The following is an 11,484-nucleotide window of genomic DNA, read 5'->3' on the forward strand; positions in this document are numbered from 1 at the left end:
CGTAGTTATCCTGTGGGAGGTGATTACTCCGTAGTTATCCTGTGGGAGGTAATTACTCCGTAGTTATCCTGTGGGAGGTAATTACTCCGTAGTTATCATGTGGGAGGTAATTACTCCGTAGTTATGCTGTGGGAGGTAATTACTCCGTAGTTATGCTGTGGGAGGTAATTACTCCGTAGTTATGCTGGGAGGTAATTACTCCGTAGTTATGCTGGGAGGTAATTACTCCGTAGTTATCCTGTGGGAGGTAATTACTCCGTAGTTATCCTGTGGGAAGTAATTACTCTAGTTATGATGTGGGAGGGAATTACTCTGTAGTTATGCTGTGGGAGGTAATTACTCTGTAGTTATACTGTGGGAGGTAATTACTCTGCAGTTATGCTGTGGGAGGTAATTACTCTGTAGTTATGCTGTGGGAGGTAATTACTCTGCAGTTATGCTGTGGGAGGTAATTACTCTGTAGTTATACTGTGGGAGGTAATTACTCTGCAGTTATGCTGTGGGAGGTAATTACTCTGTAGTTATGCTGTGGGAGGTAATTACTCTGTAGTTATGCTGTGGGAGGTAATTACTCTGCAGTTATGCTGTGGAAGGTAGTTACTCTGTAGTTATGCTGTGGGAGGTAGCTACTCTGTAGTTATGCTGTGGGAGGTAGTTACTCCGTAGGTAGGCTGTGGGAGGTAGTTACTCTGCAGTTATGCTGTGGGAGGTAGTTACTCCGTAGTTATGCTGTGGGAGTTCTATATGAGGGTTCTGTCCTGTGTCTTCTCCAGGCTGACTACAGCATCGAAGTCACTACACCGTCCAACGCTGTCTACTCCCGTAACTTCACCGTCCAGCTCATAGGTGGGTAGTAGCGCCAGCTAGTAGTAATGCCAGTTGGTAGTAGCACCAGCTGGTGAGGGGGTGGTTGTAGTAGCACCAGCTGGTGACGGGTAGTAGTAGTAGTAGCACCAGCGGATGATTGGTAGTGGCAGCACCATCTGGTAACTGCAGTGGACACCAGCTGGTGAGTTCGCGACAGCTTTTCGCTCAGTGTAGAGTGTCACTGAAGACTCGATGAAGCTCCGGGCGAAACGTTGTCCTGAATAAAAAGCTTGTTCCGAAACGTCTCATGTATCCTAACAGCAAGATGGCACCACCTACCCCCTGATACCTTACGCAGAGAAATTATGTTCCTCTACTGTATCCCTTAAAGGAACTATGTTCCTCTACTGTATCCCTTAAAGGAACTATGTTCCTCTACTGTATCTCTTAAAGGAACTATGTTCCTCTACTGTATCTCTTAAAGGAACTATGTTCCTCTACTGTATCCCTTAAAGGAACTATGTTCCTCTACTGTATCCCTTAAAGGAACTATGTTCCTCTACTGTATCCCTTATAGGAACTATGTTTCTCTACTGTATCCTTTAAAATGCAGGAAATATATTCTTTTATTTTAAGGCTACAACAATAATAACATTAGTTAACATATTATTATTATGTTAAAATGGGATTCAACCCTCTAGATCCTAAAGTTAAATTTAGGGTTAATTATATTAGTTAAACATGGGAGTATTTTACACAGATGACCCGCACGTAGGAGTTTACGACGACGTCTTGGTCCGTCTTGGACCATTTACAGTCACACTAACAGAAAGAGGGTTATTTGTGTATTGTTCCAGTTATGGTATTGTGCCTTTTTTCGTTATTTATGGGAGTACATGGCAATATTTGGAAGTACATTGGAGTACGTGGAAATATATGAGAGTACATGGAAGTATATGAGTTTAGTACATATAAGTACATGAGTGTACATGGGAGTACAAGTATATGAGTGTAGTACATGGTAGTACATGAGTGTACATGAGTGTACATGGAAGTACATAGGGAAAGACAGCAGAGAGTCTGGAAGTCTACTTCGAGGCTGTCTGCTGAGAAGAACTATCTGCTCCTACTTAGATTAAGGACTTTCATTTATTATTAAGGCATGTGAGTCAAGGATAGTGGTGATACTAATCTGTTGTCCTTGTTTGTTTCCCTTGGTCCGCTTTCTTTCTTGTCCTCTTCCACTTTCTCGTTGTCTTCCTCTCACTATTTCACCCTCTTGTTTCCCTTCCTCACCCTCTTCCAATTTCTCCTCCTCTTCCACCCCTTCTGCGTATCCTACACTCCCTCCTGCGTATCCTACACTCCGTCTTACGACTCCTACATTCCTCTTGCGTCTCCTACACTCTTACGTCTCCTACACTCCCTCTTGCGTCTCCTAATCTCCTCTTGCTTCTGCACGTCCCGTGTCTCCTATACGTCTCCCTGCATCTCCTGAACTTTTTCTTGCGTCTCCTGCACATCTTCCTGAGTCTCTGGCACGTTCTCCTCCTCCTCCTTGCGTTGTTAGGACGAGGCCAGAACGGCCGCAGCTGCAGGTTCGCTACGGTGATCAATTACCTGCCTCGTACGTACCTGTACTCCCCTGAAGCCAGGGCAGAGCTCGGGGCCACCCTCACCCTGCCCTGTAGAGTCCAAGGTCTCTCCACACAGCAGTCCTGGCTCATCAACAACTCTCCTCTGCCTCTCGACAACAGCAACTACCAGGTAACTAACACATTGGTTGTTATCAAGCAGGCCATCCAGACTTCTGTCTGTGTTGCAGGAGCAGGCCATCCAGACTTTTGTCCGTGTTGCAGGAGCAGGCCATCCAGACTTCTGTCTGTGTTGCAGGTGCAGGTCATTGCGAGTTTTTCTTGTGTTACAGGAACGAACAGTTTAAACTCTTTGTCTTTGTTCAAGAAACAAACCATCTTAGATTTTACTTCTGTTGCAAGAACGGGAAAAAGTTTACCCTTCAGAATAGAAATATTCCCCCTCAAAGAAAACAGTTCATTGTTAAAAGTAATTCACATTAAAAGAAAACAGACTATGGTTTAAAGTTGTTTTACATTCAAAGAACACGGTTCATGATCAGGTCGGAAACAGAACAAGAGAGACGACGGCACAGTAAACTTGTTAGGCTAGCACAACGTGACTAACAATAGGTGTGTGTGTGTGTGTGTATGTTACAGGTGTTGAGCAACGGGGATCTGTTGATCTGGGAGGTAAACCAAGAGAGTTACGGCCGCTACACCTGCCGCGCCTTCAGCACCAGGTACAGAGACACGGAGGAGAATGTCTACACTTCTGTGATTGCTCAGGTGAGAGGCAGAATGGAAGACATTGTTTACATCTAGAGTACAGTTAAGTTGCCAGGGAGAAGATGGACGTCTGTCTGTGTTGCAGGAGCAGGCCATCGAGACTTCTCTCTGTGTTGTAGGAGCAGGCCATCAAGACTTCTGTCTGTGTTGCAGGAGCAGGCCATCAAGACTTCTCTCTGTGTTGCAGGAGCAGGCCATCAAGACTTCTCTCTGTGCTGTAGGAGCAGGCCATCAAGACTTCTCTCTGTGTTGCAGGAGCAGGCCATCAAGACTTCTCTGTGTTGCAGGAGCAGGCCATCAAGACTTCTCTCTGTGTTGCAGGAGCAGGCCATCAAGACTTCTCTCTGTGTTGCAGGAGCAGGCCATCAAGACTTCTCTCTGTGTTGCAGGAGCAGGCCATCAAGACTTCTCTCTGTGTTGCAGGAGCAGGCCATCGAGACCTCTCTGTATTCCTCTAGCTGCTCATCGAGACTTCTGTCTGTGTTGCAGGAGCAGGCCATCAAGACTTCCTTCTGTGTTGCAGGAGCAGGCCATTGATAATTCTGTCTGTGTTGCAGGTGTAAGTCATTGTAACTTTTCTTTGTGTTACAGGAACGAACAGTCTAAACTCTTTGCCTGTGTTCCAGAAACAAACCATCTTAGCTTTTGCCTCTGTTACAGGAATGGGCCATTTCATCTTCCACCTGTGTTGCAGGAATGGACCATCTCATCTTTCACCTGTGTTGCAGGAACGGACCATCTCATCTTTCACCTGTGTTGCAGGAACGAACCATGTAAGCATCAGAGCTCCATTCACTGCCTGGTGTTGCCGCCATGGGCGTCCATCTGAAGAACTACTCAGCTACAACGACCACCACCGCCTCACAAGGACCTCGAAGACGGACCTACATATATAAACTCTTCATGCTCCCTGTTTAACCTATATTTACCCGCTAGATGTTAGAGAGGAGATTTAATCTTCACGTATCAGATACATACTCATGCTATAATATTAATGAGGAGACAGGTATATATATATATAAATATATAGACACAAACTTAACCTGTATATATATATATATATATATATATATATATATATATATATATATATATATATATATATATATATATATATATATATATATATATATATATAGGTTAAGTTTGTGTCTTGGTGTGACCATTTCCCGACTGACTCTAGTCAGTCCTCAAGTCAGAATATAAGGGTGGCCTGACGCGAAATATAAAGCCCAAGAGGGTTTACATTGGTGATAGAGAGATAGATGGCAGTGACATCGTGGTGCTGATAGATAGGACCTCTGCTGCAAGTTTCATCGCTTTGATTTCGTTGCTCTGAAAGTCAAAGTTCATTTTCGTTGTTCTGAAGAAAAAGGTTCACCTTATCTGTCGTAATGATGCGTGGATTAGCAGCCATGAAACATTAGTTCACCAGGTAACTGCAACTGCTTCAAGTCTACCAGATCAATAAACACTACAATGGGAATAGGACGCAAACAATTGGTAGTGTGCAATGACGTCAGATATTCTTACTACCACTCCCCCCTCCTACCATCCGTATGGTCTTCTGGCCTTCTCTACTTCTCTCTCCCCAGTTGTAACTTTACAATGCTCCATGATGAAGCAAAGCATCGTCTGAGGGAATTCTTCTCCCAGCTGCGAGATTTTGGTGAATCTCGACTTTTTCCTCTGTCGTAATGTCGACACACAAAAAACTTCCCTAGTATTTAGTTTTAGTTATGAATTCTGAGGTACTATGTGTATGAGGACAAGTATTGTCGCCGAGTATGGTGGGAAGATAATAGGTACACAGCTACCTTTATTATAGACCACTTTGCTGTGTTGTGATTTATTGCACTCTACACAAAGCGAGATGTACTCCCAATAAAACCTTCTACAGCTTCTTTAATTTTCTTAACACTTCTTGGTAGTACATTATCTCATTCAGTAGCTTCAGATCTGCCAATATTACTTCGTGGTGGTCGGAGAGGCCTGGTGTTCCCGCAGGCTGGGCGGCTGTTTATCTCCAGACGCCGAGAATTCTCTCAGATTTATGGACATTGACCTCTCAAGACTCCATCATCATCCTTACTGATTCCTACAAGGTTGATTAACCCCTGACACGGGTCAAGTCAGAAAATTGGTCGATCCTGAGCGATGCCCTTGACTCAGCGATGCCCTCGACTCAGCGATGCCCTCGACTCAGCGATGCCCTCACCAAGAATCATTATTAAGACGATATTAACGACGAGAGTTAGACCAACCATCGTTGTTCCAACACCTGGACCAACCATCGTTGTTCCAACACCTGGACCAACCATCGTTGTTCCAACACCTGGACCAACCATCGTTGTTCCAACACCTGGACCAACCATCGTTGTTCCAACACCTGGACCAACCATCGTTGTTCCAACACCTGGACCAACCATCGTTGTTCCAACACCTGGACCAACCATCGTTGTTCCAACACCTGGACCAACCATCGTTGTTCCAACACCTGGACCAACCATCGTTGTTCCAACACCTGGACCAACCATCGTTGTTCCAACACCTGGACCAACCATCGTTGTTCCAACACCTGGACCAACCATCGTTGTTCCAACACCTGGACCAACCATCGTTGTTCCAACACCTGGACCAACCATCGTTGTTCCAACACCTGGACCAACCATCGTTGTTCCAACACCTGGACCAACCATCGTTGTTCCAACACCTGGACCAACCATCGTTGTTCCAACACCTGGAACAATCATCGTTGTTCTAACACCTGGAACAATCATCGCTCTTCCAACAACTGGTCCAATCATTATTGTTCCAACAACTGGACCAACCATCGTTGTTCCAACACCTGGACCAACCATCGTTGTTCCAACACCTGGACCAATCATCATTGTTCCAACAACTGGACCAATCATCGCTCTTCCAACAACTGGACCAATCGTCGTTCTTCCAACACCTGGACCAGTCACAACTGAACCAACCAGTGTCAAGCGGTTCATGTACTGAACCAGTGAAGACAGAGCATGATTGTGTGTCGTGCGGCGCTAAACCCGCATGGATCACCTTGAGGTTTTGAGGAACTGGGGGCTTGATCTTCCGACCTCTGATTGCGGTCCTGCTCTTTGATCAGTCAAGTGGCAGCAACCGTCGTGGTACCAGTGTGTTGCTGTTCCTAGTCACGAAGCTGCGTTACCTACTGTGAGTTGCAAGTCGCCGGTAGGTGACGGAAGATCAAGCCTCCACCACTCCTTGAAGGACCCCAGAGGGTTTAACATCTCATTTAAATTACACTGATAATCCTGTTGAGGATAACACTCCTGCAGTGACTCGAAGGATTAATCTTTGTCCTGAGGTATGTTGGAGTGATCCTGGAGTAACTACCAGTGACCTGGATGGTTGTATACTGATTACCAGTGAGCTGGATGGTTGTATACTGGTTACCAGTGAGCTGGATGGTTGTATACTGGTTACCAGTGAGCTGGATGGTTGTATACTGGTTACCAGTGACCTGGATGGTTGTATACTAGCTACCAGTGACCTGGATGGTTGTATACTGATCACCAGTGACCTGGATGGTTGCATACTGATCACCAGTGACCTGGATGGTAGTATACTACTTACCAGTGACCTGGATGGTTGCATACTGGTTACCAGTGACCTGGATGGTTGTATACAGCCTACCAGTGACCTGGATGGTTGTATACTGGTTACCAGTGACCTGGATGGCTGTATACTGGTTACCAGTGACCTGGATGGTTGTATACTGGTTACCAGTGACCTGGATGGTTGTATACTGGCTACCAGTGACCTGGATGGTATATTAACTACCAGTGACCTGAATAGTTGCATACTAGTTACCAGTAACCTGGATGGTAGTATACTAGTTACTAGTGACCTGGATGGTAGTATACTGGTTACCAGTGACCTGGATGGTTGCATACTGGTTACCAGTGACCTGGATGGTTGTATACTGGTTGACAGTGATCTGGATGGTTGTATACAAGTTACCAGTGACCTGGATGGTAGCATACTAGTTACCAGTGACCTGTATGATAGTATACTAGTTACCAGTGACCTGTATGATAGTATACTAGTTACCAGTGACCTCGATGATAGTATACTAGTCACCAGTGACCTGGATGGTAGTATACTAGTTACTAGTGACCTGGATGATAGTATACTAGTTACCAATGACCTGGATGATAGTATACTAATTACCAGTGACCTGGATGGTAGTATACTAATTACCAGTTACCTGGATGATAGTATACTAGTTATCAGTGACCTGGATGGTAGTGTACTAGCTACCAGTGACTTGGATAGTAGTATACTAACCAGTGACCTGTATGGTAGTATAGTAGTTACCAGTGACCTGGATGGTTGTATATTAGGTATCAGTGACCTGGATGATAGTATACTAGTTACCAGTTACCTGGATGATAGTATACTAGTTACCAGTGACCTGGATGGTAGCATACTAGTTACCAGTGACCTGGATGGTAGCATAGTAGTTACCAGTGACCTGGATGATAGTATACTAGCTAGCAGTGACCTAGATGGTAGTGTAGTAGTTACCAGTGACCTGGATGATAATATACTAGTTACCAGTGACCTGGATGATAGTATACTAGTTACCAGTGACCTGGATGATAGTATACTAGTTACCAGTGATCTGGATAGCCTCGTTCCGTCCGTCCATGCATGTGTGTGTGTGTATGTACTCACCTATTTGTACTCACCTATTTGTGGTTGCAGGGGTCGATTCTTAGCTCCTGGCCCCGCCTCTTCACCGGTTGCTACTGGGCCCTCTCTCTCCCCGCTCCATGAGCTTTATCAAACCTCGTCTTAAAACTGTGTATGGTTCCTGCCTCCACTACGTCATTTTCTAGGCTATTCCATTGCCTTACAACTCTATGACTGAAGAAATACTTCCTAATATCTCTCTGACTCATTTGTGTCTTCAACTTCCAATTGTGGCCTCTTGTTTCTGTGTCCCCTCCCTGGAACATCCTGTCTTTGTCCACCTTGTCTATTCCACGCAGTATTTTATATGTCGTTATCATGTCTCCCCTGACCCTCCTGTCCTCCAGTGTCGTCAGGCCGATATCCCTTAATCTTTCTTCATAGGACATTCCCCTTAGCTCTGGAACTAACCTTGTGGCAAACCTTTGTACTTTCTCTAGTTTCTTGACGTGCTTTATCAAGTACGGGTTCCAAACAGGTGCTGCATACTCCAGTATGGGCCTGACATACACGGTGTACAGTGTCTTGAACGATTCCTTACTAAGGTATCGGAATGCTGTTCTCAGGTTTGCCAGGCGCCCATATGCTGCAGCAGTTATCTGATTGATGTGTGCTTCCGGAGACATGCTCGGTGTTATACTCACCCCAAGATCTTTCTCCTTGAGTGAGGTTTGCAGTCTTTGGCCACCTAGCCTATACTCTGTCTGTGGTCTTCTGTGCCCTTCCCCTATCTTCATGACTTTGCATTTGGCAGGATTAAATTCGAGAAGCCATTTGCTGGAACCAGGTGTCCAGTCTGTCCAGGTCTCTTTGAAGTCCTGCCTGGTCCTCATCAGATTTAATTCTCCTCATTAACTTCACATCATCTGCAAACAGGGACACTTCTGAGTCTGACCCTTCCATCATGTCGTTCACATATACCAAAAAATAGCACTGGTCCTAGGACTGACCCCTGTGGGACCCCGCTCGTCACAGGTGCCCACTGTGATACATCATTACGTACCATGACTCGTTGTTGCCTCCCTGTCAGGTATTCTCTGATCCATTGCAGTGCCCTTCCTGTTATATGCGCCTGATGCTCTAGCTTCTGCACTAATCTCTTGTGAGGAACTGTGTCAAAGGCCTTCTTGCAGTCCAAGAAGATGCAATCAACCCACCCCTCTCTCTCGTGTCTTACTTCTGTTATTTTATCATAAAACTCCAGAAGGTTTGTGACACAGGATTTGCCTTCCGTGAATCCGTGCTGGTTGGCATTTATACTCTTGTTCCGTTCCAGGTGCTCCACCACTCTCCTCCTGATAATCTTCTCCATAATTTTGCATACTATACACGTCAATGACACAGGTCTATAGTTTAGTGCCTCTTTTCTGTCTCCTTTTTTAAAAATGGGAACTACACTTGCCATGTGTGCGTGTGTGTGTGTGTGTGTGTAACGGGGGGTCGAGTCCTGGTTCTTGGCGTGTTTGAGTGCCGTATTTGTTTGTTTGTCTTTTGTTTACCACGGTGTGGTAAATACGCAAGATATTCTTCCTGTTGTTTCTGTTGTTCTTACTTTCTGTTGCCGTTAGTTAGTTGTCTGCTTGTTACTTTGTTCATATATTTCTTGTTCATCCTGGTGTTTATCTGAGCTTCTGGTGTGAACAATGTTCACTCGTTCAGTGTTGACTTTTGTTCTCCAGTTCAGTGTTCATCAGTTTTTCACTTCCTTGTTCATCAAGTTCTTGTTCATCTTTGTTCAGTCTCGTTCTACCGCCTCTGTTAGTTCTGCATCATCGTTCACTGTTCACAATGTTCATACAGGTGGCAAAATGCAGTGGTGACGTTCGTTCAGTACTGTTCTAAGTGTTCATCTATGTTCAGTCTCACGTTATTGTTCTTGTTGTTCATAAACGAAGAGAATTACTGGAACTGTGTGAATGTTCACCGCTTGTTCTTGCAGGGGGTCGAGTCTCAGCTCCTGGCCTCGCCTGTTAAACCACAATCGCCAGCATTATAGCTTCTTGGCCTCGTGGGCCCTGTCATACCTACTCTTTAAACTGTGTATTGAGTTTGCCTCTACTTCATGTGGCTTATTCCATTTATTAACTTGAGACTGAAAAAGTATTTCCTGACATCCCTGTGGCTCATTTGTCTTTAGTTTTCATCATTTCAAATAGTCTGTCCTTATCTGATCTGTCAAATTCTCAGAGAATCTTGTATGTCGTAATCATGTCTCCTCTAGGCCTTCTCTCTTCTGAAGTCGTTGATTTTAATTTCACTGATTTCTCCTCATAGCTCAGTCCCTTTAGCCCTGGGACTAGTTTTGTTGCGAACCTGTGAACCTTCTCGAGTTCTCATATGATTTATAAAGTGATGGCTCCATGCTGGTGCTGCGTACTCCATGATGGTTCCATGCTGGTGCTGCGTACTCCATGATGGTTCCATGCTGGTGCTGCGTACTCCATGATGGCTCCATGCTGGTGCTGCGTACTCCATGATGGTTCCATGCTGGTGCTACGTACTCCATGATGGTTCCATGCTGATGCTGCATACTCCATGATGGCTCCATGCTGGTGCTGCGTACTCCATGATGGCTCCATGCTGGTGCTGCGTACTCCATGATGGTTCCATGCTGGTGCTGCGTACTCCATGATGGTTCCATGCTGGTGCTGCGTACTCCATGATGGTTCCATGCTGGTGCTGCGTACTCCATGATGGTTCCATGCTGGTGCTGCGTACTGCATGATGGTTCCATGCTGGTGCTGCGTACTCCATGATGGCTCCATGCTGGTGCTGCGTACTCCATGATGGTTCCATGCTGGTGCTGCGTACTGCATGATGGTTCCATGCTGGTGCTGCGTACTCCATGATGGCTCCATGCTGGTGCTGCGTACTCCATGATGGTTCCATGCTGGTGCTGCGTACTCCATGATGGTTCCATGCTGGTGCTGCGTACTCCATGATGGTTCCATGCTGGTGCTGCGTACTGCATGATGGTTCCATGCTGGTGCTGCGTACTCCATGATGGCTCCATGCTGGTGCTGCGTACTCCATGATGGTTCCATGCTGGTGCTGCGTACTCCATGATGGTTCCATGCTGGTGCTGTGTACTCCATGGTGGTTCCATGCTGGTGCTGTGTACTCCATGATGGTTCCATGCTGGTGCTGCGTACTGCATGATGGTTCCATGCTGGTGCTGCGTACTCCATGATGGCTCCATGCTGGTGCTGCGTACTCCATGATGGTTCCATGCTGGTGCTGCGTACTGCATGATGGTTCCATGCTGGTGCTGCGTACTCCATGATGGCTCCATGCTGGTGCTGCGTACTCCATGATGGTTCCATGCTGGTGCTGCGTACTCCATGATGGTTCCATGCTGGTGCTGCGTACTCCATGATGGTTCCATGCTGGTGCTGCGTACTGCATGATGGTTCCATGCTGGTGCTGCGTACTCCATGATGGCTCCATGCTGGTGCTGCGTACTCCATGATGGTTCCATGCTGGTGCTGCGTACTCCATGATGGTTCCATGCTGGTGCTGCGTACTCCATGATGGTTCCATGCTGGTGCTGCGTACTCCATGATGGTTCCAT

At 46.0% G+C, this 11,484-nt stretch overlaps 1 protein-coding gene across 1 annotated transcript in view; it reads left to right on the forward strand.

The window, feature by feature from the left end:
• LOC128694085 (uncharacterized) overlaps positions 1 to 6,437 on the forward strand; it is a 30,745-nt gene extending 24,308 nt beyond the window's left edge. The window contains exons 6-9 of the mRNA XM_053784069.2: positions 774 to 846; positions 2,378 to 2,574; positions 3,042 to 3,170; positions 3,933 to 6,437. Of these exons, the coding sequence (XP_053640044.1) occupies positions 774 to 846; positions 2,378 to 2,574; positions 3,042 to 3,170; positions 3,933 to 3,947 (414 nt within the window). The 3' untranslated portion in view covers positions 3,948 to 6,437. The remainder of the gene's footprint in view (positions 1 to 773; positions 847 to 2,377; positions 2,575 to 3,041; positions 3,171 to 3,932) is intronic.
• Positions 6,438 to 11,484: the final 5,047 nt, after the last annotated feature.

The sequence above is a fragment of the Cherax quadricarinatus genome, chromosome 43 (assembly GCF_038502225.1).
Source record: "Cherax quadricarinatus isolate ZL_2023a chromosome 43, ASM3850222v1, whole genome shotgun sequence".
In the NCBI taxonomy this organism is placed as follows: Eukaryota; Metazoa; Arthropoda; class Malacostraca; order Decapoda; family Parastacidae; genus Cherax; species Cherax quadricarinatus.